This window comes from Coregonus clupeaformis, chromosome 13, assembly GCF_020615455.1.
Source record: "Coregonus clupeaformis isolate EN_2021a chromosome 13, ASM2061545v1, whole genome shotgun sequence".
NCBI lineage: Eukaryota > Metazoa > Chordata > Actinopteri > Salmoniformes > Salmonidae > Coregonus > Coregonus clupeaformis.
Genome location: NC_059204.1, coordinates 36,789,770 through 36,815,272, shown reverse-complemented (window position 1 = coordinate 36,815,272; position 25,503 = coordinate 36,789,770). Strand labels below are relative to the sequence as shown.

Sequence of the window (25,503 nt, the reverse complement as noted above, 5' to 3'; positions counted from 1 at the left end):
ACCTCTACAGGAATTTAGTAAATCACCCTAGCTAGCACAAGCTCTATATTCAACTTAAATACAAGAATGAGGCTGGTAACGGTTGCCATTCTAACTTCTTCTTGGTGGGAAGTGTTGCAGTAATTCAATGAATACGTGTTTTCATGAGCCTTAGTTATTAAAGTGAACTAGAATCTTTGATTCTTGGCCCCAGACTGCCTTTGTAGAGTGTGGTGCTCTTTCTGGGTGGACACAAAGCCAGAGGATTGCAGTGCTCCAGCCTATAGCTAGCCTACCACACACTGAAGAAATAGACTGGGGCTCTTTTCTTCATTGTCACAAAAGGCCAGCCACTCCACTGGGGTCCCCACTCCCCTTTTACATAGTGATAAGATTCATTATCCTTTGAACCTTTATTTTCACCCAGCCAGGAGAAAGGAAAGTGTGAGAGAGAGGAGGAGGAAGGTAGAGAGAGAAAGAAAGAGAGATTTCTCCTTCCCTGGAGTGAGACTGAGCTTCACATCTGCATGGAGGGGTTTTGTGTGAGCAGTGAAGAGGTCCTTAACCTTCTATCAGATAGAGCCATAAAGTTATGCTCTGCCTGAATGGCTGCATTGAAAAGCCCTGAAGCAGAGGAGAAACACCCCATCACTGCTGAACTTGTGTCCTGCGTTGAATAAGCTGCCTGACAAACCTGTGCAGTGTCAAAATAACAGACAGACACACGGCTATCTTAACATCACTGAACGTGGGAAGCCTATAATACACTGCATTGATAGCCTATAGGCCTCTTCATTTTACAAAGCTATGCTAGTATTTAATAATACTAATAATAATATGCCATTTAGCAGACGCTTTTATCCAAAGCGACTTATAGTCATGCGTGCATACATTTTTTTGTGTATGGGTGGTCCCGGGGATCGAACCCCCTACCTTGGCGTTACAAGCGCCGTGCTCTACCAGCTGAGCTACAGAGGACCACTATTTCCACTGGGCATTTGTACTTAAGCAAAAAGGCACAAGAGGCAGTGCTGTATCATGAATACAATGTTGCTACAGACGCGACCCAATCGTTAATTATTTTTGCATAGTTGCTATTCAAATGGACTGGTCGTCCGTTTTAAACAAAATGGTTGCTATGCAGGCTTGATAACGTTCTTGTCACTTGCTAGCTAGCTAGCCAACGTCAAACATTGAACCTGGAATGACAGTACACTAGCTGCATTTTCATTTGTTTGAGCTTTTTTTTCTATTGGCATTTACTTGGAAATGTCCATGATAATGACATTGATGCGTGATTTTGACTTGCTCAGAAAAAGTTGTCTCATCTCGTCTGGGTACCGTTCACTCTATGTATGGTACTACAGAGATCGAAATTCAAAAGTGAAACATTGTTTCTGAGGTCGGACAAGCAGACAGCGAGGCTTATATTAACCCCCGCCCGACATTTACATATTTTTTTCATACCGGCCCCCCGTGGGAATCGAACCCACAACCCTGGCGTTGCAAGCGCCATGCTCTACCAACTGAGCTACACGGGGCTACGTACCAAACTAAATATACCAAACTAAATGTTAGGCTGGAAGCAAGAGTAAATAATATGCTAGTTGAGATAAATACAAGAGATGATTCGGACAGCAACATAAACATGATATTCTTATGGAGGCACAGTGATAATTATCAGATGGAGCTGTTAGCAGGGATAGGTATGTCTGTGACGGCCAATACAACACTGCTTGAAATGCTGCTCATCCAATCAGCATCCAGGATCCAAACAACCAGTTTTATAATAGACATTATAAACCGGGTGGTTTGAGCCCTGAATGCTGATTGGCTGAAAGCCATGGTATGTCAGACCGTATACCACGGGTATGACAAAAATGTTTTATTTACTGGTCTAATTACATTGGTAACCAGTTTATAATAGCAATAAGACACCTCAGGGGTTTGTGGTATATGGCCAATATACCACAGCTAACGGCTGTATCCAGGCACTCCGCGTTGTGTCGTGCATAAGAACAGCCCTTAGCCATGGTATATTGGCTACATACCACACCTCCTCGGGCCTTATTGCTTAATTATATAAGCCTCAGGGCACATACTAGTATTTACAAGTGTACTGTAGGCTGTATATTATTTGTAGGAAATGTGTTTTGCAGGGCTGTTGTGTTCTTGGGAATTGGATGACTATAGGTGTGAAAATAGCAAATCCTAGGCAATAATATATGCCAATTAATAGACGCTTTTATCCAAAGCAACTTATAGTCATGTGTACATACATTTTACATACAGTGGGGAAAAAAAGTATTTAGTCAGCCACCAATTGTGCAAGTTCTCCCACTTAAAAAGATGAGAAAGGCCTGTAATTTTCATCATAGGTACACGTCAACTATGACAGACAAAATGAGAAGAAAAAAATCCAGAAAATCACATGGTAGGATTTTTAATGAATTTATTTGCAAATTATGGTGGAAAATAAGTATTTGGTCAATAACAAAAGTTTCTCAATACTTTGTTACAGTGGGGGAAAAAAGTATTTAGTCAGCCACCAATTGTGCAAGTTCTCCCACTTAAAAAGATGAGAGAGGCCTGTAATTTTCATCATAGGTACACGTCAACTATGACAGACAAATGGATAAATTTTTTTCTCCAGAAAATCACATTGTAGGATTTCTAATGAATTTATTTGCAAATTATGGTGCAAAATAATAAGTATTTGGTCACCTACAAACAAGCAAGATTTCTGGCTCTCACAGACCTGTAACTTCTTTTTTAAGAGGCTCCTCTGTCCTCCACTCGAGATCTGCATGGAGGAATGGGCCAAAATACCAGCAACAGTGTGTGAAAACCTTGTGAAGACTTACAGAAAACGTTTGACCTGTGTCATTGCCAACAAAGGGTATATAACAAAGTATTGAGAAACTTTTGTTATTGACCAAATACTTATTTTCCACCATAATTTGCAAATAAATTCATAAAAAATCCTACAATGTGATTTTCTGGATTATTTTTTCTCATTTTGTCTGTCATAGTTGACGTGTACCTATGATGAAAATTACAGGCCTCTCTCATATTTTTAAGTGGGAGAACTTGCACAATTGGTGGCTGACTAAATACTTTTTTCCCCCACTGTATATACCCTTTGTTGGCAATGACACAGGTCAAACATTTTCTGTAAGTCTTCACAAGGTTTTCACACACTGTTGCTGGTATTTTGGCCCATTCCTCCATGCAGATCTCCTCTATGCAGTGATGTTTTGGGGCTGTCGCTGGGCAACACAGACTTTCAACTCCCTCCAAAGATTTTCTATGTGGTTGAGATCTGGAGACTGGCTAGGCCACTCCAGGACCTTGAAATGCTTCTTACGAAGCTACTCCTTCGTTGCCCGGGCGGTGTGTTTGGGATCATTGTCATGCTGAAAGACCCAGCCACGTTTCATCTTCAATGCCCTTGCTGATGGAAGGAGGTTTTCACTCAAAATATCACAATACATGGCCCCATTCATTCTTTCCTTTACACGGATCAGTCGTCCTGGTCCCTTTGCAGAAAAACAGCCCCAAAGCATGATGTTTCCACCCCCATGCTTCACAGTAGGTATGGTGTTCTTTGGATGCAACTCAGCATTCTTTGTCCTCCAAACACGACAAGTTGAGTTTTTACCAAAAAGTTCTATTTTGGTTTCATCTGACCATATGACATTCTCCCAATCCTCTTCTGGATCATCCAAATGAACTCTAGCAAACTTCAGATGGGCCTGGACATGTACTGGCTTAAGCAGGGGGACACGTCTGGCACTGCAGGATTTGAGTCCCTGGCGGCGTAATGTGTTACTGATGGTAGGCTTTGTTACTTTGGTCCCAGCTCTCTGCAGGTCATTCACTAGGTCCCCCCGTGTGGTTCTGGGATTTTTGCTCACTGTTCCTGTGATCATTTTGACCCCACGGGGTGAGATCTTGCGTGGAGCCCCAGATCGAGGGAGATTATCAGTGGTCTTGTATGTCTTCCATTTCCTAATAATTGCTCCCACAGTTGATTTCTTCAAACCAAGCTGCTTACCTATTGCAGATTCAGTCTTCCCAGCCTGGTGCAGGTCTACAATTTTGTTTCTGGTGTCCTTTGACAGCTCTTTGGTCTTGGCCATAGTGGAGTTTGGAGTGTGACTGTTTGAGGTTGTGGACAGGTGTCTTTTATACTGATAACAAGTTCAAACAGGTGCCATTAATACAGGTAACGAGTGGAGGACAGAGGAGCCTCTTAAAGAAGAAGTTACAGGTCTGTGAGAGCCAGAAATCTTGCTTGTTTGTAGGTGACCAAATACTTATTTTCCACCATAATTTGCAAATAAATTCATTAAAAATCCTACAATGTGATTTTCTGGAGAAAAAAAATCTCAATTTGTCTGTCATAGTTGACGTGTACCTATGATGAAAATTACAGGCCTCTCTCATCTTTTTAAGTGGGAGAACATGCACAATTGGTGGCTGACTAAATACTTTTTTCCCCCACTGTATGGGTGGTCCCAGGAATCAAACCCACTACCCTGGCCTTACAAGCGCCATGCTCTACCAACTGAGCTACAAAGGACCACAAAGGACCAATGAGATATCATCCAATTGCCTATTTACCAACAAATAAATGAGACCGTATGAATGACATACTACAGAGCTAAACAGGTGGTTTAGGTCCATGTCCATTTGGAGGTGGTCATAGTACAGCAGGCCTAGCAGGTGTGTGGTAGAGAGCTGCAGTAGACTAGTGCCTAGATCATGTGGCAGGTTTGCAGCATGGCAGTAGGGTGGCAGCAGCAGTGTGGCAGGGCCTGGCAGAGCTCCTCTTTATCCAGTCAGGCAGTTCCATCTGAGCCAGACCCCTGCTCCTCTCTTCCCATCTCTTCCCTCGCTCCCCATGGCCCTCCCCGCGTTCCCGCTCTACCAGCCAGAACGGCCACCCTCCCACCGCGCACCCCCCACCCCCACCCCCACCGGACCGGACCACACCACACCACGCTGCCAAAGCCTCCCCAGGACCCAGCCTGCTCCGCTCCACACCGCACGTTACTTAGCGACCGTAACCGGGGAATGTGTGGTGAGCGGTGACATTGAGATGCCTGGCCTTATCTCCCCCTCTGTGATTTTTGTCTGGTGCTGTTTTTTTTCCCCGTCTCTCTTTTGTATTGTTCTCTCAACAAGAAACCACAATGAAAATGAGGGTGCTTAAATTCAATGTTTTTTAACCACTTCTTCTGAATTATAGGGAACAGATTTCTGTCTTCCAATCTGTCGTGAGATGTGTGAGGATAAACATTTGCCGTCTGTCTCTCTCTGTGCGGCTTTATTGAAGGACATGATGAGAGTTGATATCATGATGGATCCTGCTACTGCCTGGTGGCTGGTGGCAGAGCAGAGCAGAGGAGGCTGGGGTTGGTTGGTGCAGTGAGGTGTGTCTGCCTGGTTGGCTCAAACTGTCTATGGTTCCCTGAGATAGACTGTCCATTGTCCCACATTGAAGGATACACACTCTTTAACCTCTTTACCCATCTTTGCATCTTTTCCACAGTACAGAAGTAATCTCCAATGTATGTCTCTTCCATGTGTTTCCTATCTGCCCTCAGACTAATGTCTGTTTACCTCTTTTGTCTTTCAGGTAGAAGACGCCATGCTCATGTTTGATAAAACTACTAACAGACATAGAGGTAAGTCCACCATCTGTATATTATCATTTCTTGTGTTTTTCTTTTACGTGTATTCATGTGACAGAAAATAGCACATTTCTGTTGCATTTTCCCTTGTTAAACAACACTGGGTGATTAATTTCACAAGGTGCCAACCTATTACAGTGCTTATCCAGACACTGGAAACATCCTTTCAAAATCAATAGAGTGCTATTTAAAACCTATGACAGGCTAAGGTGTGACTGATGTTACAGGCGGTGGTGGTGGTAGGTGTTGTGTAGAGACACGCATGGGCTCTTCCTTCTCTCTGGGTGTATGTAGGGAGTTATGGAGCCAGCCGTGGGTGCTGCCTGCCTGCCTGCCTCTAGCACTACCGCTCGCTGCGCTGGGAGATAACAGCAGAGATAAGGCCCAGAAGCAGCGCTGCCTTTATCTCTCTCTTATCTGCTCTTTATCTGGGATTAGGGGGAGGCTTCTCTCTAAAGCAGAGGACTTTCCAAAGACAGACTGTCTCCATCTCCCTCTCCCTGCAGTACAATTGCACCATCGCCACAGCCAGAACCGCTAACCAATTGCAGGCTAAAAGACACTAAAAGACCTGATATACAGCTGCCAGACAGACAGACACTGGTCCACAGTGATGTGCAGCAATGCTGATGTGATGGATATTGACTGGTGACTGAAGAAACCACAGTAGTGCAGCCATTATAAGGCCCAGTTAGCTGTCCCTCCACCTGTTACGTTAGCCTGCTAGATGGCTGCTTGTTAGCACTTCCCTCCTCTCCTCTCAGAGAGAAGTGTGTGTCGTCCAGCTGCTGACAGGCGTTTCCTCTCCTCCTCATATACACACTGAGGCCAGACACTTCCCCTCTGTCTCTCACACTACCCAGCCTTTCTCCAAATAGTCACATCACTAACACGATCTCCTCAGCATTGGAGCAGACCTCTCTTTGAAAGTGTTGCCCAACCACATCAGCAGATGTAGAGCTTTACTCAGGATTGATGCGTAAATGTTGGATAGCTTTTTTGTGCTATTCTGTGTGTGTTCGCACATTTGTGCATGTGTGTGTCTCTGTGCGTTAGTGATAAGTAGAGAAATAAGTATTTGATCCCCTGCTGATTTTGTACGTTTGCCCACTGACAAAGAAATGATCAGTCTATAATTTTAATAGTAGGTTTATTTGAACAGTGAGAGACAGAATTACAACAAAAAAATCCAGGAAAACACATTTCAAAAATGTTATAAATTGATTTGCATTTTAATGAGGGAAATAAGTATTTGAACCCCTCTCAATCAGAAAGATTTCTGGCTCCCATGTGTCTTTTATACAGGTAACGAGCTGAGATCAGGAGCACACTCTTAAAGGGAGTGCTCCTAATCTCAGTTTGTTACCTGTATAAAAGACACCTGTCCACAGAAGCAATCAATCAATCAGATTCCAAACTCTCCACCATGGCCAAGACCAAAGAGCTCTCCAAGGATGTCAGGGACAAGATTGTAGACATACACAAGGCTGGAATGGGCTACAAGACCATCGCCAAGCAGCTTGGTGAGAAGGTGACAACAGTTGGTGCGATTATTCGCAAATGGAAGAAACACCAAAGAACTGTCAATCTCCCTCGGCCTGGGGATCCATGCAAGATCTCACCTCGTGGAGTGGCAATGATCATGAGAACGGTGAGGAATCAGCCCAGAACTACACGGGAGGATCTTGTCAATGATCTCAAGGCAGCTGGGACCATAGTCACCAAGAAAACTATTGGTAACACACTACGCCGTGAAGGACTGAAATCCTGCAGCGCCCGCAAGGTCCCCCTGCTCAAGAAAGCACATATACAGGCCCTTCTGAAGTTTGCCAATGAACATCTGAATGATTCAGAGGAGAACTGGGTGAAAGTGTTGTGGTCAGATGAGACCAAAATTGTGCTCTTTGTCATCAACTCATCTCGCCGTGTTTGGAGGAGGAGGAATGCTGCCTATGACCCCAAGAACACCATCCCCATCGTCAAACATGGAGGTGGAAACATTATGCTTTGGGGGTGTTTTTCTGCTAAAGGGACAGGACAACTTCACCGCATCAAAGGGACGATGGACGGGGCCATGTACCGTCAAATCTTGGTGAGAACCTCCTTCCCTCAGCCAGGGCATTGAAAATGGGTTGTGGATGGGTATTCCAGCCTAAACCCGCCCGCCCAGCGGATATACAGTGAGGGAAAAAAATATTTGATCCCCTGCTGATATTGTACGTTTGCCCACTGACAAAGACATGATCAGTCTATAATTTTAATGGTAGGTTTATTTGAACAGTGAGAGACAAAATAACAACAAATGAATCCAGAAAAACGCATGTCAAAAATGTTATAAAAAGTATTTGACCCCTCTGCAAAACATGACTTAGTACTTGGTGGCAAAACCCTTGTTGGCAATCACAGAGGTCAGACGTTTCTTGTAGTTGGCCACCAGGTTTGCACACATCTCAGGAGGGATTTTGTCCTACTCCTCTTTGCAGATCTTCTCCAAGTCATTAAGGTTTTGAGGCTGACGTTTGGCAACTCGAACCTTCAGCTCCCTCCACAGATTTTCTATGGGATTAAGGTCTGGAGACTGGCTAGGCCACTCCAGGACCTTAATGTGCTTCTTCTTGAGCCACTCCTTTGTTGCCTTGGCCGTGTGTTTTGGGTCATTGTCATGCTGGAATACCCATCCACGACCCATTTTCAATGCCCTGGCTGAGGGAAGGAGGTTCTCACCCAAGATTTGACGGTACATGGCGCCGTCCATCGTCCCTTTGATGCGGTGAAGTTGTCCTGTCCCCTTAGCAGAAAAACACCCCCAAAGCATAATGTTTCCACCTCCATGTTTGACGCTGGGGATAGTGTTCTTGGGGTCATAGGCAGCATTCCTCCTCCAAACACGGCGAGTTGAGTTGATGCCAAAGAGCTCGATTTTGGTCTCATCTGACCACAACACTTTCACCCAGTTCTCCTCTGAATCATTCAGATGTTCATTGGCAAACTTCAGACGGGCCTGTATATGTGCTTTCTTGAGCAGGGGGACCTTGCGGGCGCTGCAGGATTTCAGTCCTTCACGGCGTAGTGTGTTACCAATTGTTTTCTTGGTGACTATGGTCCCAGCTGCCTTGAGATCATTGACAAGATCCTCCCGTGTAGTTCTGGGCTGATTCCTCACCGTTCTCATGATCATTGCAACTCCACGAGGTGAGATCTTGCATGGATCCCCAGGCCGAGGGAGATTGACAGTTCTTTGGTGTTTCTTCCATTTGCGAATAATCGCACCAACTGTTGTCACCTTCTCACCAAGCTGCTTGGCGATGGTCTTGTAGCCCATTCCAGCCTTGTGTAGGTCTACAATCTTGTCCCTGACATCCTTGGAGAGCTCTTTGGTCTTGGCCATGGTGGAGAGTTTGGAATCTGATTGATTGATTGCTTCTGTGGACAGGTGTCTTTTATACAGGTAACAAGCTGAGATTAGGAGCACTCCCTTTAAGAGTGTGCTCCTAATCTCAGCTTGTTACCTGTATAAAAGACACCTGGGAGCCAGAAATCTTTCTGATTGAGAGGGGGTCAAATACTTATTTCCCTCATTAAAATGCAAATCGATTTATAACATTTTTGACATGTGTTTTTCTGGATTTTTTGGTTGGTATTCTGTCTCTCACTGTTCAAATAAACCTCCCATTAAAATTATAGACTGATCATTTCTTTGTCAGTGGGCAAACGTACAAAATCAGCAGGGGATCAAATACTTTTTTCCCTCACTGTAAGCAGAAACATCCAGTGCATTCGGAAAGTATTCAGACCCCTTTACTTTTTCCACATTTTGTTACGTTACAGCCTTATTCTAAAATTGATTAAATAAAAACAATTCCTCATTAATATACCCCATAATGACGAAGTGAAAACAGGTTGTTAGAAATGTTTGCACATTTATAAAAATAAATACATTGAAATACCTTATTTACATAAGTATTCAGACCCTTTGCTATGAGACTCGAAATTGAGCTCAGGTGCATCCTGTTTCCATTGATCATCCTTGAGATTTCTACAACTTGATTAAAGTCCACCTGTGGTCAATTCAGTTGATTGGACATGATTTGGAAAGGCACACGCCTGTTTATATAAGGTCTCACAGTTGACAGTACATGTCAGAGCAAAAACCAAGCCATGAGGTTGAAGGAATTGTCCGTAGAGCTTAAAGACAGGATTGTTTCGAGGCACAGATCTGGGGAAGGGTACCAAAACATTTCTGCAGCATTGAAGGTCCCCAAGAACACAGTGGCCTCCATCATTTTTAAATGGAAGAAGTTTGGACCCACCAAGACTCTTCCTAGAGCTGGCCGCCCGGCCAAACTGAGCAATCGGGGGAGAAGGGCCTTGGTCAGGGAGGTGACCAAGAACCCGATGGTCACTCTGACAGAGCTCCAGAGTTCCTCTGTGGAGATGGGAGTACCTTCCAGAAGGACAACCATCTCTGCAGCACTCCACCAATCAGGCCTTTATGGTAGAGTGGCCAGATGGAAGCCACTTCTCAGCAAAAGGCACATGACATCCCACTTGGAGTTTGCCAAAAGGCACTCTCAGACCATGGGAAACAAGATTCTCTGGCCTGATGAAACCAAGATTGAACTCTTTGGCCTGAATGCAATTTGTCACATTTGGAGGAAACCTGGCACCATCCCTACGGTGAAGAATGGTGGTGGCAGCATCATGCTGTGGGGATGTTTTTCAGCGTTAGGGACTGGGAGCAAATTACAGAGAGATCCTTGATGAAAACCTGATCCAGAGCGCTCAGGACCTCAGACTGGGGCGAAGGTTCACCTTCCAACAGGACATTGACCCTAAGCACACAGCCAAGACAACGCAGGAGTGGCTTCGGTACAAGTCTCTGAATGTCCTTGAGTGGCCCAGCCAGAGCCCGGACTTGAACCCGATCGAACATCTCTGGAGAGACCTGAAAATAGCTGTGCAGCTACGCTCCCCATCCAACCTGACAGAGCTTGAGAGGATCTGCAGAGAAGAATGGGAGAAACTCCCCAAATACAGGTGTGCCACGCTTGTAGCGTCATACCCAAGAAGACTCAAGGCTGTAATCGCTGCCAAAGGTGCTTCAACAAAGTACAGAGTAAAGGGTCTGAATACTTATGTAAATGTCATATTTCAATTTTCTTGCTTTGTTATTATGGGGTATTGTGTGTAGATTGATGAACATAAAAAACTATTTAATACATTTTAGAATAAGGCTGTAACGTAACAACATTTTGAAAAAGTCAAGGGGTCTGAATACTTTTCGAATGCACTGTATCTAAATTAGACTTTAAAAAAAATCCTGCACCACTGTCAAAAAAACTGTTCTGCGGTCTCTGACTTTACAGCACATTTTCTATATTTGTGGGTTAGGGTCAGATGCGGGCGTCATATTTTCACTTTATCACATATAGTTGGGCGGTTGCGGATGGGTTATTAGCAATTGCGGGTGGGTGCAGGTGAACAAACAGCTGACACGTGCATCACTAGCGTGCGTGTTCATGCATGTGTGTGTGTGTATGTTTCTGTGCGCACATAACGTGTGTGTAAACGTGTGTGTGTGTGTGTGTGTATAAACGTGTGTGTGTAAACGTGTGTGCGTTTGCTGCCTGCAGTCAGTGTGTATGGTAAAGCGACTCTCTGTGAGCAGTATCTGAACTAGTGGAAGTGCTGTATGAGTTTGAGTGGATTGTGATGTGAAGTGACAGAACCCAGTGTGAGGTCTGCTTTGAGACAACGATTTGCTGCTTTTCCCTCATCTCTTTCTGACTGCACTGCACTGCTGCTCTGTCAGTGTGTGTCTGTGACGGGGATAGGGATGGGAGCTGAGCAGAGAGGAGCTGCACTCAGTCAGTGTGTTACGTGTTTGCCTTTGGGCTGCCAAATGCCCTTCAAATGAAGACAATGATGGATAAGCACCCGGACTGGCCATTTTTCTGATTCAGAGCTAACAATAGTGAGAGACAGATGCAATTCTTCCTTTGTCTTACTAGCGTTTTAGTATATACTGTAATTCCTCTGATTGGTGATTTTTCAGTTTCTCACCATATGACTCAAAATTGTGTACTCCTGTCAGTAACTTGACAGATGGAGAGACTCCATTGTGTGTATATGGCAAAGGGAGAGAATCCAGTTTTTCATGGTGGCTCTGAACAGACGATGTACAGTGATATGAGGGCGATGTTTGAAGACATATTGTTCCTCGTCCTCTATATGGAAAGAGGTAGTGAGACAGGACAGTCAAGGTATTTGCGGTGTTCTTTTCAGTCTCCTGTCGTGATGGTTCCTCTGTCAGAGTGCCTTACGCAGGTGTGTGTGTGTGTGTAGTGTGTGTGTGTGTGAAAATGTGCTTTCTAATCCTCTCTTTGCGCCGCTCTTCACACTCATTTGGAGTATTCAGCAGTGTCCTTCAGACACCACCCCTAAGGTGACTGCTGCTGAAACTACTGCTAAAATAAATTTATTTACCCCCTCCCTCCCTTCTCTCTCTCGCTCTCTATCTCTCTCTCTCTCTCTCTCTCTCTCTCTCTCTCTCTCTCTCGCTCTCTTTCTTTCTTTCTTTCTCTCTCACTTTTTCTTTCTTTCTTTCTTTCTTTCTTTCTTTCTTTCTTTCTTTCTTTCTTTCTTTCTTTCTTTCTTTCTTTCTTTCTTTCTTTCTTTCTTTCTTTCTTTCTTTCTTTCTTTCTTTCTTTCTTTCTTTCTTTCTTTCTTTCTTTCTTTCTTTCTTTCTTTCTTTCTTTCTTTCTCTCTCGCTCTCTCTCTCGCTCTATCTCTCTCTCTCTCTCTATCTCTCTCTCTCTCTCTCTCTCTCTCTCTATCTCTATCTCTCTCCTGTTAGAGGACACTCGCTGCAAGTGAAGCTCCTGACGAAGGCGAGTGCTGCACACCATCTCCCTGGCATTTAAAGGAATAAAATAAGGGTGATTGTGTTGGGAATTCAGTGTTTTTGGCAAGCGGCATGTGCTGTCCAGAGGTTCACCCCGGAGTGGGGCCATTGTTACTGTAAACCTTGCAGCTTATTTTAGAGTAAGGCTATAACGTAACAAAATGTGGAAAAAGTCAAGGGGTCTGAATACTTTCCGAATGCACTGTATGTACAGCAGTAGTTAATAAGGATAGGCCTTGACTAGAATACAGTTGGTAAAATAGAATGTAAACATTATTACAGTGACCAGTGTTCCATGACTATGTACATAGGGCAGCAGCCTCTAAGGTGCATGGTAGAGTAACCGGGTGGTAGCCAGCTAGTGACAGTGACTAAGTTCAGTGCAGGGTACTTGGCGGAGGCCGGCTAGTGGTGATCATTTAACAGTCTGATGGTCTTGAGATAGCAACTGTTTTTTAGTGTCTCTCGGTCACAGCTTGCAACGCCAGGGTTGTGGGTTCGTTACCCACGGGGGGCCAGTATGAAAATGTATGCACTCACGAACTGTAAGTCGCTCTGGATAAGAGCGTCTGTTAAATTACTAAAATGTAAATGTAGCAGGGTGAACAGGCCATGGCTCAGGTGGCTGAAGTCCTTGATGATGTTCTTGGCCTTCCTGTGACACAGAGTGCTGTAGATGTCCTGGAGGGCAGGCAGTGTGCCCCCGGTGATGTGTTGGGCTGACCGCACCACCCTCTGGACAGCCCTGCTGTTGCAGACGGTGCAGTTGCCGTACCAGGTAGTGGATGCTCTCAATGGTGCATCTGTAAAAGTTTGTGACGGTCTTAGGGGTCAAGCCTCCTGAGGTTGAAGAGGCGCTGTTGCACCTTCTTCACCACACTGTCTGTGTGGGTGGACCATTTCAGATTGTCATTGATGTGTACGCTGAGGAACTTTACGCTTTTCACCTTCTCCACTGCTGCCCCGTCGATGTGGATGGGGGCATGCTCCCTCTGCTGTCTCCTGAAGTCCACGATCAGCTCCTTCGTTTTGGTTGAACAGGGAGTACAGGAGGGGGCTGAGCACGCACCCTTGTGGGGCCCCTGTGTTGAGGATCAGCGTAGTGGAGGTGTTGTTGCCTACCTTCACCACCTGGGACGTCCCATCAGTAAGTCCAGGACCCAGTTGCACAGGGTGGGGTTCAGACCCAGGTCCCCGAGCTTAATGATGAGCTTGGAGGGTACTATGGTGTTGAAGGCTGAGCTGTAGTCAATGAACCCCATTCTTACATAGGTATTCCTCTTGTCCAGATGGGATAGGGCAGTGTGCAGTGCGATGGCGTCATCCATGGATCTATTGGGGCGGTATGCAAATTGCAGTGGGTCTAGGGTGTTCCGGTTTGCCTCTGAGAATAACATTGACGTATACACTGACACGGTGACTGAGTTCATTAGGAAGTGTATAGGGGATGTTGTTCCCACTGTGACGATTAAAACCTATCCAAACCAAAAAACGTGGATAGATGGCAGCATTCATGCAAAACTGAAAGCGCAAACCACCGCATTTAACCACGGCAAGGTGGCTGGGAATATGGTAGAGTACAAACAGTCCAGTTATGCCCTTTGTAAGGCAATCAAACAGGCAAAAACGTCAGTACCGAGACAAAGTGTCGCAATTCAACGGCTCAGACACGTATGTGGCAGGGACTCCAGACAATCACGGATTATAAAGGGAAAACCAGGCACGTCGCGGACACAGACGTCTTGATCCCGGACAAGCTAAACACTTTCTTCGCCCGCTTCGAGAAAAACACAGTGCTGCCGACGCGGGCCACCATCGCTCCCTTGGACTGTGAGCTCTCATTCTCCGTGGCCGACGTGAGTAAGACATTTAAGCATGTTAACCCTCGCAAGGCTGCCGGCCCAGACGGCATTCCTAGCCGTGTCCTCAGAGAATGCACAGACCAGCTGGCTGGAGTGTTTACAGACATTTTAAATCTCTCCCTATACCATTCTGTTGTCCCTACTTGCTTCAAGATGTCTGGGTAAGGTGGAGGTGATATGATCCTTAACTAGCCTCTCAAAGCACTTTATGATGAAAGAAGTGAGTGCTACAGGGAAATAGTAATTTAGCTCAGTTACCTTCACTTTCTTAGGTACAGGAACAATGGCGGACATCTTGAAGCAAGTAGGGACAACAGAATGGTATAGGGAAAGATTGAAAATGTCTGTAAACACTCCAGCCAGCTGGTCTGTGCATGCTCTGAGGACACGGCTAGGAATGCTGTCTGGGCCGGCAGCCTTGCGAGGGTTAACATGCTTAAATGTCTTACTCACGTCGGCCACGGAGAATGAGAGCTCACAGTCCAAGGGAGCGATGGTGGCCCGCGTCGGCGGCACTGTGTTTTTCTCGAAGCGGGCGAAGAAAGTGTTTAGCTTGTCCGGGATCAAGACGTCTGTGTCCGCGACGTGCCTGGTTTTCCCTTTATAATCCGTGATTGTCTGGAGTCCCTGCCACATACGTGTCTGAGCCGTTGAATTGCGACACTTTGTCTCGGTACTGACGTTTTTGCCTGTTTGATTGCCTTACAAAGGGCATAACTGGACTGTTTGTACTCTACCATATTCCCAGCCACCTTGCCGTGGTTAAATGTGGTGGTTTGCGCTTTCAGTTTTGCGTGAATGCTGCCATCTATCCACGTTTTTTGGTTTGGATAGGTTTTAATCGTCACAGTGGGAACAACATCCCCTATACACTTCCTAATGAACTCAGTCACCGTGTCAGTGTATACGTCAATGTTATTCTCAGAGGCAAACCGGAACATATCTCAGTCCACGTGATCAAAACAATCTTGAAGCATCGATTCCAATTGGTCAGACCAGCGTTGAACAGTCCTTACCATGGGTACTTCCTGTTTGAGTTTCTGCTTATAGGAAGGGAGGAGCAGGATGGAGGCATGATCTGATTTGCCGAAGGGAAGGCAGTTAGGGATTTGTAGCCTTGCTGGAAGGGAGAGTAGCAGTGGTCGAGAGTTTTTGATACGCGAGTGGAAATGTGTTGATAAAACTTCGGTAGAGTTTTCCTAAGATTTGTCCCCAGCTACAATAAATGCGGCCTCAGGATATGCGGTTTCCAGTTGGCACAAAGTCCAGTGTAGTTCCTTGAGAGCCGTCATGGTATTGGCTTGAGGGGGAATATACACATCTGTGACGATGACTGAAGAGAATTGACTCGGGAGTTAATGAGGTCGGCATTTGATTTTGAGGTATTCTAGGTTGGGTGAACAAAATAACTTGATTTCCTGTACGTTACCACAATCACACCATGAGTAGTTAATCATGAAACATACACTTCCGCCTTTCCTTTTCCCGGAGAGTTCTTTATTCCTGTCTGCGCGATGTACTGAGAACCCAGCTGGCTGTATGGATGGGGACAGTATATCCGAAGAGAGCCATGATTCCGTGAAACAGAGTATGTTACAGTCCCTGATGTCTCTCTGGAAGGAGATCCTCAACCTGAGCTCATCTACTTTATTGTCCAGAGACTGAAGATTAGCGAGTAATATACCTGGAAGCGGTGGATGGTATGCACGCCTCCTGAATCGGACTAAAGATCCACTCCGAATACCTCTTCTCCGCCAGCGGCGTCTTGGAGCAGTCTCTGGGATAAGTGGAATTGCCTTGGGGGGTACCTACCTCCAGTGGTGGAAAAAGTACCCAATTGTCATACTTGAATAAAAGTATAGATAACTTAATAGAAAGTTACTCAAGTAAAAGTGAAAGTCACCCAGTAAGATACTACTTGCGTAAAAGTCAAAAAGTATTTGGTTTTAAATATACTTAAGTATCAAAAGTAGAAGTAAAAGTATAAATAATTTCAAATTCCTTATATTAAGCAAAGCAGATGGCACCATTTTCTTGTTTTACAGTTAGCCAGGGGCACACTCCAACACTCAGACATTATTTACAAAACATGCATTTGTGTTTAGTGAGTCCGCCAGACCATAGGCAGTAGGGATGACCACGTGTTCTCTTGATAAGTGCATGAATTTCTAAATGTTCCTGTCCTGCTAAGCATTCAAAATGTAATTAGTACTTTGGCTTGTCAGGGAAAATGTATGGAGTAAAAAGTACAATATTTTCTATAGGAATGTAGTGAAGTAAAAGTAAAAGTTGTCAAAAAATAAATAGTGAAGTACAGATACACAAAAAAACGACTTAAGTAGTACTTTAAAGTATTTTTACTTAAGTACTTTACACCACTGCCTACCTCCCTCCCATCCTCCCCATCCCTCCCTCCCTCCCAACACTAGCCTCACACTCTTTATACTCACAGTGAAATGCCAGCTCCTTTTTAGCAAGAAAGGAAAACATATAGGAACACACATGCGCACACGTACACACACACACACACACACACACACACACACACACACACTAGTTATGGCCAGAAAACACGTAGCCAACATGGAGTTCGGATACGAACACTAAAGCCTTGTCAGTGTGTTGAGTGTTCACAGCAGCGTGGAAGCTGTAGACCACAGCATGGCGTGTGGTGGTGAGAGAGTGCGTGCTGCAGACAGGCCATGGGGCTAACCCCAGAGAATGGTGCCACCTAGTCAGAAACACCAAGCATCCAGCCAGCCGTGGAGCATGGTTTATACTGTAAACCACCAATACTAACCAACTGTTACTGTACCTACCACTTATACCACCAGCAATACTCCAGGAGCCTTTTAGATCTGCACTGAGTTAAAATCATTCTGTCATGTGCCTTCCTGCTCACACATGATCTACAATCTAAACAGTGATTTTACTGTCAAACTAAATGCCATTGCCAAGGAGAGTGTAAGGGAGGTGAGACCAATTGTGTTTTTTGGGAGGGTAGAGGATGAAGACAGTGATAAGTTGTGAAAGACGGCTTTTGGCTAACTGGCAGCTGCTGATGTCGTGATATCGACTAAACCGTTTGATTTAAGTTGGCTGTAAAAGTTGAAGTGATGGGATCCAATGCTCTTCCACAAGGATAGTTTAATCCTCCATTAAGGATAGTTAAAACAACGCTAGGATGACTCTTTGATTCCGTCACTCAGAACACTACAAATTCTGTTGTAGGAACTTATGTCAATCATGGAACCAAATCCACAACAACCAGTGAAAGCGGGTACAGTGTAATTGTCATCCACCGGAGGTCCCAGTGAGCCTAATTGGACACCTTTTTCATTTGCTTCAGATGAGTAGGATGATGAAACCCATTGAAATGACACATTATATTCCTTAACAATGGTTTGTAACCAGACGGCATCCATTTAACTGCTTTAACAAATATTGTGTGATGATTACAGGTTAAAATGGTGTTTTCTTGAATGATGCAAGTAGTAGTAATTTCTGGCAGCATGTAGCAGAGCTAAGATGGAGGTTGAATAATGATGAAGGTAAAAGTCCCATTTGGACTAAGGAGAGAGAGAGAGAGAGAGAGAGAGAGAGAGAGAGAGAGAGAGAGAGAGAGAGAGAGAGAGAGAGAGAGAGAGAGAGAGAGAGAGAGAGAGAGAGAGAGAGAGAGAGAGAGAGAGAGAGAGAGAGAGAGAGAGAGAGAGAGAGAGAGAGAGAGAGAGAGAGAGAGAGAGAGAGAGAGAGAGAGAATATGGATGGGCGCGCAGAAGCAGCACGGTTGGGTTTTTCTGTGGGCTGAAAAGGCCTGGTTTGTTCCTGGAAGAGGAACAGAAGGCTGTATTGTGTGTGTCTGTAATCTGCTTACCTGGATCCGCAGCCCAGGGACGAATCTCAGCTCCAGCCTCCTGGTTGGCACCAAGGAGTCAATGTCACACTGCACCAGTCTCGCCTCACTTCCAAACAACCAGGAGCGGGTCTGTGCATCAAATCAAATCAAAATGTATTTATCACATGTGCCGAATACAACAGGTGTAGACCTTACAGTGAAATGCTTACTTACAAGCCCTTAACCAACAATGCAGTTTTAAGAAAAATAAGTGTTAAGTAAAAAATAGATAAGTAAAAATAAAAATATTTAAAGAGCAGCAGTAAAATAACAGTAACGAGGCTGTATACAGGAGGTACCAGTACAGAGTCAATGTGCAGGGGCACAGGTTAGTCGAGGTAATTAAGGTAATATGTACATGTAGGTAGAGTTAAAGTGACTATGCATAGATAATAAACAGAGAGTAGCAGCAGCGTAAAAGAGGGGGTGGGGAACAATGCAAATAGTCCGGGTAGCCATTTGTTTAGCTGTTCAGGAGTCTTATGGCTTGGGGGTAGAAGCTGTTAAGAAGCCTTTTGGACCTAGACTTGGCGCTCCGGTACCGCTTGTCGTGTGGTAGCAGAGAGAACAGTCTATGACTAGGGTGGCTGGTGTCTTTGACAATTTTTAGGGCCTTCCTCTGACACTGCCTGATATAGAGGTCCTGGATGGCAGGAAGCTTGGCCCCAGTGATGTACTGGGCCATGTGCACTACCCTCTGTAGTGCCTTGCGGTCGGAGGCCGAGCAGTTGCCATACCAGGCAGTGATGCAACCAGTCAGGATGCTCTCGATGGTGCAGCTGTATAACTTTTTGAGGATCTGAGGACTCAATGCATATCTTTTCAGTCTCCTGAGGGGGAATAGGCTTTGTTGTGCCCTCTTCACGACTGTCTTGGTATGTTTGGACCATGATAGATTGTTTGTGATGTGGACACCAAGGAACTTGAAGCTCTCAACCTGCTCCACTACAGCCCCGTCGATGAGAATGGGGGCGTGCTCGGTCCTCTTCTTTTTCCTGTAGTCCACAATCATCTCCTTTGTCTTGATCACGTTGAGGGAGAGGTTGTTATCCTGGCACCACACGGCCATTGCTGTGTGTTTGCCTCGGTCTATGTGCCGTTGGATATGTCCGTGTGCCTAGACTTAAGAAGTTGCGTGCGTCTTAGTGTATATAAGTGGTCTGTCTATATGCACTGTGTATGTGTGAGTGAACATGTACAGTGCAGCATATGTTTACCTCATGTAGCTAGAAAGTGGAAGTTATTTATCTTGAAATTGATTGTTATGGCATTAAATACACAATAAAGACGCAAACAAGGGTTGGAATATAATCAGGTGTCATAGTGTTCCGGCCATCTGGCTAAGCTCTACTACACTATTTATTTCTCCATTGTTCATATTTAGATAATCACTGTCTGGTTGGATGATGAGAACAGCCTATAAGTGCAGCCATTAGGCCTCTGTCCTCTCATTATATAACATTCATTATTTTCAAACAAAATCTCACTTTACTTCTGCACACTCACCCTGGAGGCTGGGCCATGCAGGGATTTAACCTGTGAGAGAGGCCCTCGTCTGTGACGTCACACAGCCTCATAAACAACTAGCAGTGGAGGATTAAAGATGGCCGTCGGAGTGGAGCGTAGCTCGGGGTGTCTGTCCGCTGGAGAGTGATTGCAAGCCCGGGGAGCATAGGAGGAGAGAAGGGAGGAGAGGAGAGGAAGGAGAGCAGTGTGACGGAGTGAGAGAGGGAGAGTGAGAGAGGGAGAGTGAGAGAGCGGCTCTGTGGGATGCCTCCTCCTGCTGGTTGGTTCCTCTGGCTGGGAGCAGCAGCCGGTGGCTTCAAAAGAGCGGCAGGCAGTCGAGGTCTCCGCTTCCAGCAATTAGAGATCACTCCAGCGGATGCCTCCCGGTCTGGCCCTCAAATCCCTCCAAAATACCCTCTGATTATTACTCCACGACACAGATCATTTACCAAATGAATCCTGCACGGCTGAGAGAGAACATCCTACTATTCTTTATATTTTGTGTGTGAGTTTTGATGAGGCTTCTCTTTGTTCCGACAATTTAAGAGGAGATTTAGGAGACAGAGGGACCGTTTGAGTCTTAAAGATGGCATAACTTCAGACACTCGCTTTGATATGTCAGCCAAGACGAGTGGTTGAAAAGGAAATGATCCCTTTCATTTCTTACCCTAACACTCATAAATATTGACACTACTCAGAGCACCACATGTGCAGCCACGTTGTTGTTATTTGTGTGAACTGAACAATCATATCTAAAGCACATTTTGTAGACCCTTTATATTGGATACAGCCCTTTACTCTGAGTAATGGCCCATTTCCAACTACAGTATTATAGTCCCACACTCAGTCGTGACGTTGACAGTGTGTGGAGGTCCTCTGTGGCCAATGACAACCTGCTAGAGAGAACAGAGAAAACAGGACGGATCTGGCTGGGAGCCCTGGGGGCGAACACCTGACACAATCCCACAGCAAATGTTATTAGATGTTCTATACATTTCCCCGTCGCATCATTTAAAGAGTTCCAACACCATCAACATTAGCTAGGTAAATTCTCTGCAGTATTTTCTCCCCATGACTAACCTGATATTAGCCATTAGTGTGAATGTCATCTAAATGGCACACCTAATCATATGCATTACCCCCTCCTCCACCTGAGGGCTCGTCTCCCTGGCCTAATCACGATGACAAAGGAAATGATGTGTTCAGTCACTCTTAATCACTGCTAGAGCTCATCCCCGCCCAGCTCCAGCCGGGGGAGTGGGCCTGCCTGTCGCTGAGCAGAGCAGCACTGTGGAGAGGCGACCTACCTCACACACCTCTCCATCCCCTCTGCCCGCCCGCTCGCCAGTGTTTACTGCCCACTGGGCACAGACGTCAATTCAACGTCTATTCCACATTGGTTCAATGTAATTTCATTGAAATGACGTGGAAACAACGTTGATTCAACCAGTGTGTGCCCAGTGGGAGTTTACTGTGACTCATCCCTGTGTCTGATTGTGACTCCCATCCAGACTGAGACTCACCTACCCAGGCCCTCCTACCCTCTCTACCTTCGTAGTGCTCTGTCTCTCTAGTTAGTTTGCTGGTCATTTCTGTTGATTTCTAAAGCACATTTTGATTTCTGCCAGACATCTCTGCATGACTGGCAGACATATCAGTGTGGATGTCGGATCACCACCTCAAGCTGAACCTCGGCAAGACGGAGCTGCTCTTCCTCCTGGGGAAGGACTGCCCGCTCCATGATCTCGCCATCACGGGTGACAACTCCATTGTGTCCTCCTCCCAGAGTGCAAAGAACCTTGGCGTGACCCTGGACAACACCCTGTCGTTCTCCGCTAACAACAAAGCGGTGACCCGATCCTGCAGGTTCATGCTCTACAAAATTCGCAGAGTACGACCCTACCTTACACAGAAAGCGGCACAGGTCCTAATCCAGGCACTTGTCATCTCCCGTCTGGATTACTGCAACTCGCTGTTGGCTGGGCACCCTGCCTATGCCATTAAACCCCTACAACTTATCCAGAACGCTGCAGCCCGTCTGGTGTTCAACCTCCCCAAGTTCTCTCATGTCACCCCGCTCCTCTGCACACTCCACTGGCTTCCAGTTGAAGCTCGCATCTACTACAAAACCATTGTGCTTGCCTACAGAGCTGTGAGGGGAACGGCACCTCCTTACCTTCAGGCTCTGATCAGACCCTACACCCAAACGAGGGCACTACGTTCATCCACCTCTGGCCTGCTAACCCCCCTACCTCTACGGAAGCACAGTTCCCGCTCAGCCCAGTCAAAGCTATTCGCTGCTCTGGCACCCCAATGGTGGAACAAGCTCCCCCACGATGCCAGGACAGCGGAGTCACTGACCACCTTCCGGAGACACTTGAAACCCTACCTCTTTAAGGAATACCTGGAATAGTATAACAGTAATCCTCCCCCACACCCCCATAAAAAAAAGGGTGGTTGTCCCACTGGCTATCCTAAGTCGAATGCATCAATTTGTAAGTCGCTCTGGATAAGAGCGTCTGCTAAATGACTTAACTGTTAAATGTAAAATCTCTAACAGTTCAGTGTTCTTATGACTGTGGTTTTAGCCTGAAGATGACCAAATGGCTGACTGAGCATCTACAGTGCTGGTCTTGCACGGACCCAACATGGTTAGGGTGCTGGATGGGGTCAGGCATGTCTGGGTAAAAAAAGATTGAGGAAGAAAGCAGTACTTGAGGCGTTTCCCCATCCTGGTCTCTCACCAGGGGTGAAGCGTGTTGCCATTAAAAACATCAGTTAGTCACACTGGCTGTCTGCATCGCAGCTCACCTCTGGGGAAGCATTAAGGACAACTCACAAACACCAAGTAGAAGCTAACATTTCTCTCTGTTTGCAGGGGTAAAGTTCATGTTTGTATGATGTGCCTGTGTGAAAATGATATTTCAGTTTTTTGGTGTGTGGTATTTTCTGGTTCACTGTGTACGTTTGTCTCTTGAGCGAGTCAACATTACATTTTCCTCTGTATCCCTGCTCCTCTATTAAAAGCAGAGATGGATTTATTTAAAAAATAAAAATAAGCAAACAGCCGTGCCTTGGCTGCCATGGCGGAAGAGTCTCTTCAGGAAATGAAAATACCAACTCGGAATTGTCATCATATTGCAAGTTATTAAGTAACCTCTGACCATTTAATACCCGGGAGCTCCTCTATCGGTGACCCTGCGGATGCTCTTAGAAAGTGAAACCACCGGGGAGGATCCACACTGCTTACATCATCATTCTGAGAACACCTAATAGTGGATTTACTGAGGTTAAAGTCCCTCCTGGGGAGATTGAGACCAGTGGCCAGGAATGCTGAGTCTACATCCACTCTGTATGGATGTGTCCACTACCCCCACATATACTGTAGCTACCAGATAACATATATAGGGGATATGAATAAGACAAGCTTGACTGGTATATGCTACTGTACAATAAATAAATGCAGTGTGTTCATGTTCACAGTGCATCAAGGCCTACTTACAGTATATCAATGGTTGTAAAGATATTTCCTTAAAGGTAATATATTGACATGAATATTTACATGAATATTTCCAGGATATGCTCTACATATACCTTGACCATCATTTTACGGCCTTGAGGCTAAGTGGTGTGGTGCCTAGTGAGCCCAGTGTAGGACAGTGTGAGCAGAGCTGTGTGTGAGCTGGAAGCCCCTAGGAGTTCTCTGCTCTGTAGGTAATGGAGCTGGACTGGATAAACATACAGGAGGATGAAGGAGGGAGAGCCCCCTCAGTCGGTTCCCTCAATCTGCATTGTTGCATTTAATTACACCATGGTCTGTGCCTGTCTGGGCTGCTAAAGCTGCGAGTGCCATTTACAGCTGAGCACAGCACATGGGGGAATGCCTAAGTGCCCACTGTGCACTGTAAGGAGATTGTGTCGCTCTTTGTCTTCCTAACTTGTTTTTAAAACCTGCTCGCTGGTTGGATAGCAGTGGGTCCCACACAGGGTAATATGCAGGTGGTTTTACACCGCTCTCAACAACAATGATCTGCCGCATTAATGACCCACTAGCGCTTCAGAAAACGGGGATGAGATTAGATATAGGTTTATGGTTAGACATGCTCAAACATAGGTGTATGTACACACACACACAAATACACACGCATGGACCCACACACACACATACGCACGCACATATACATCAAATCAAAGTAACACGGTAAATACCTTTAGACGTCTCTCTCTGTTATGTGCTAGCTAGCCTATTAGAGATGAGAGTAAACAGGGGATGTGTGTGTTTAGTCAGTGCAAGGCTGTTTTCTAGTGAAACAAGCTCTGGCAGCTTCTTGGAGGGAGCCTGAGTGGTAAATATATAATACATAGAACATCATTAGGAGCTGAAGATTGCCAACAGCTGTGGAGAGCAACTCTCTCTCTCTGCAAGGGAAATATTGTAATTTCTCTGACCTGTGTTCTTTTAAAAAGGCCACATTTCTCTTCTCTTCGCAGTTAGGTAAGGGTAATTTTCTTCAGAACTAACTGTCTGTGCCTGTCTGGAATAAGTACTCTTTTTGCTAGCTAGTCCAAATGTTCAGTGAACCCTAGGTCGCATCACTGGCAGACTTCAGATGGCAGCTACCTCAGATGTCTTTTTTTAGTCTATTTCATTCCCTTAATTTTGTTCCATAGATTTCAGTACATATTTCCACAATATAAAGACCTGTCCACTCACATCCCTGGCGACACCATTGTAATACTCTCTCTCAGACAAACAATGTGAGTGTTGTGGAGAACAGGCTGACACCAAAGCTAATCTTGTTGGCAATGTCAAAGAGCGACAGAGATACATGTAACTGCCAGAATAAAGGAAACACTTAAGTAAATGAGAGATACAAAGAATATTGAAAGCAGGTGAATCCACATATGTGTGGTTCCTGAGTTAATTAAGCAATGAACATCCCATCATGTTTACGGTCATGTATAAAAATGCCCAGTTGCCCATTATTTTGGCTATCATGGCTAGAAGAAGAGACTTTGAAAGAGGGGGTCTCGAAGGAGCATGGGGGTTTAAAGGGTGTGTGTGTCTCAGTCTCAACCCAATTGAACAATTGATCAACAAAACACCAAATGATGGAATTTCTTGTGGAAGAATGGTGTCGCATCCGTCCAGTAGAGTTCCAGACACTTGTAGAATCTATGCCAAGGCGGATTGAAGCTGTTCTGGCGGCTCGTGGTGGCCCAACACCCTAAGACACTTTATGTTGGTGTTTCCTTTATTCTGGCAGTTACCTGTACATGGGATAAGGCAGTATCGGGCAGCTGATCAAATAGCAGTCAGCTCTGGAGGCTATAATCAGAGGATCACATCCTGTAAACCGCAGCTTTCGAAAGGGAGCCTCAAACCCTTCCTTCCTTCCTTCATTATCCAGGAGCCTTTAATATATCAGCTCCTCTCAAAGCTCCATCACAACCAGTGCTCCTCACAACTTTTCATGAATTTCTCTCAAGTACAGATGATGTACAACTAAGCTGATTTCTTCTGCCGTTGTTTGCAATTCTCCGTGGCCAGCATTTCTCCCATAGTTGCGTCAAAGGTCATCACAATCAGCAGCAATGCCACGGCAATCAGTTTTTTCACATCTCGCAGGAAGATTGGAAACTGAATAAAATGTACAT

The 25,503-nt window shown here is 45.4% G+C and overlaps 1 protein-coding gene across 13 annotated transcripts in view; it reads left to right on the top strand.

The window, feature by feature from the left end:
• LOC121579916 (RNA-binding protein Musashi homolog 2) overlaps window positions 1-25,503 on the top strand; it is a 322,000-nt gene that overhangs the window by 154,551 nt on the left and 141,946 nt on the right. For all 13 annotated transcript variants that reach the window (XM_041894908.2, XM_041894901.2, XM_041894902.2 and 10 more), the window contains exon 7: window positions 5,624-5,672. In XM_041894908.2, coding sequence (XP_041750842.1) covers window positions 5,624-5,672 — 49 coding nt within the window. The remainder of the gene's footprint in view (window positions 1-5,623; window positions 5,673-25,503) is intronic.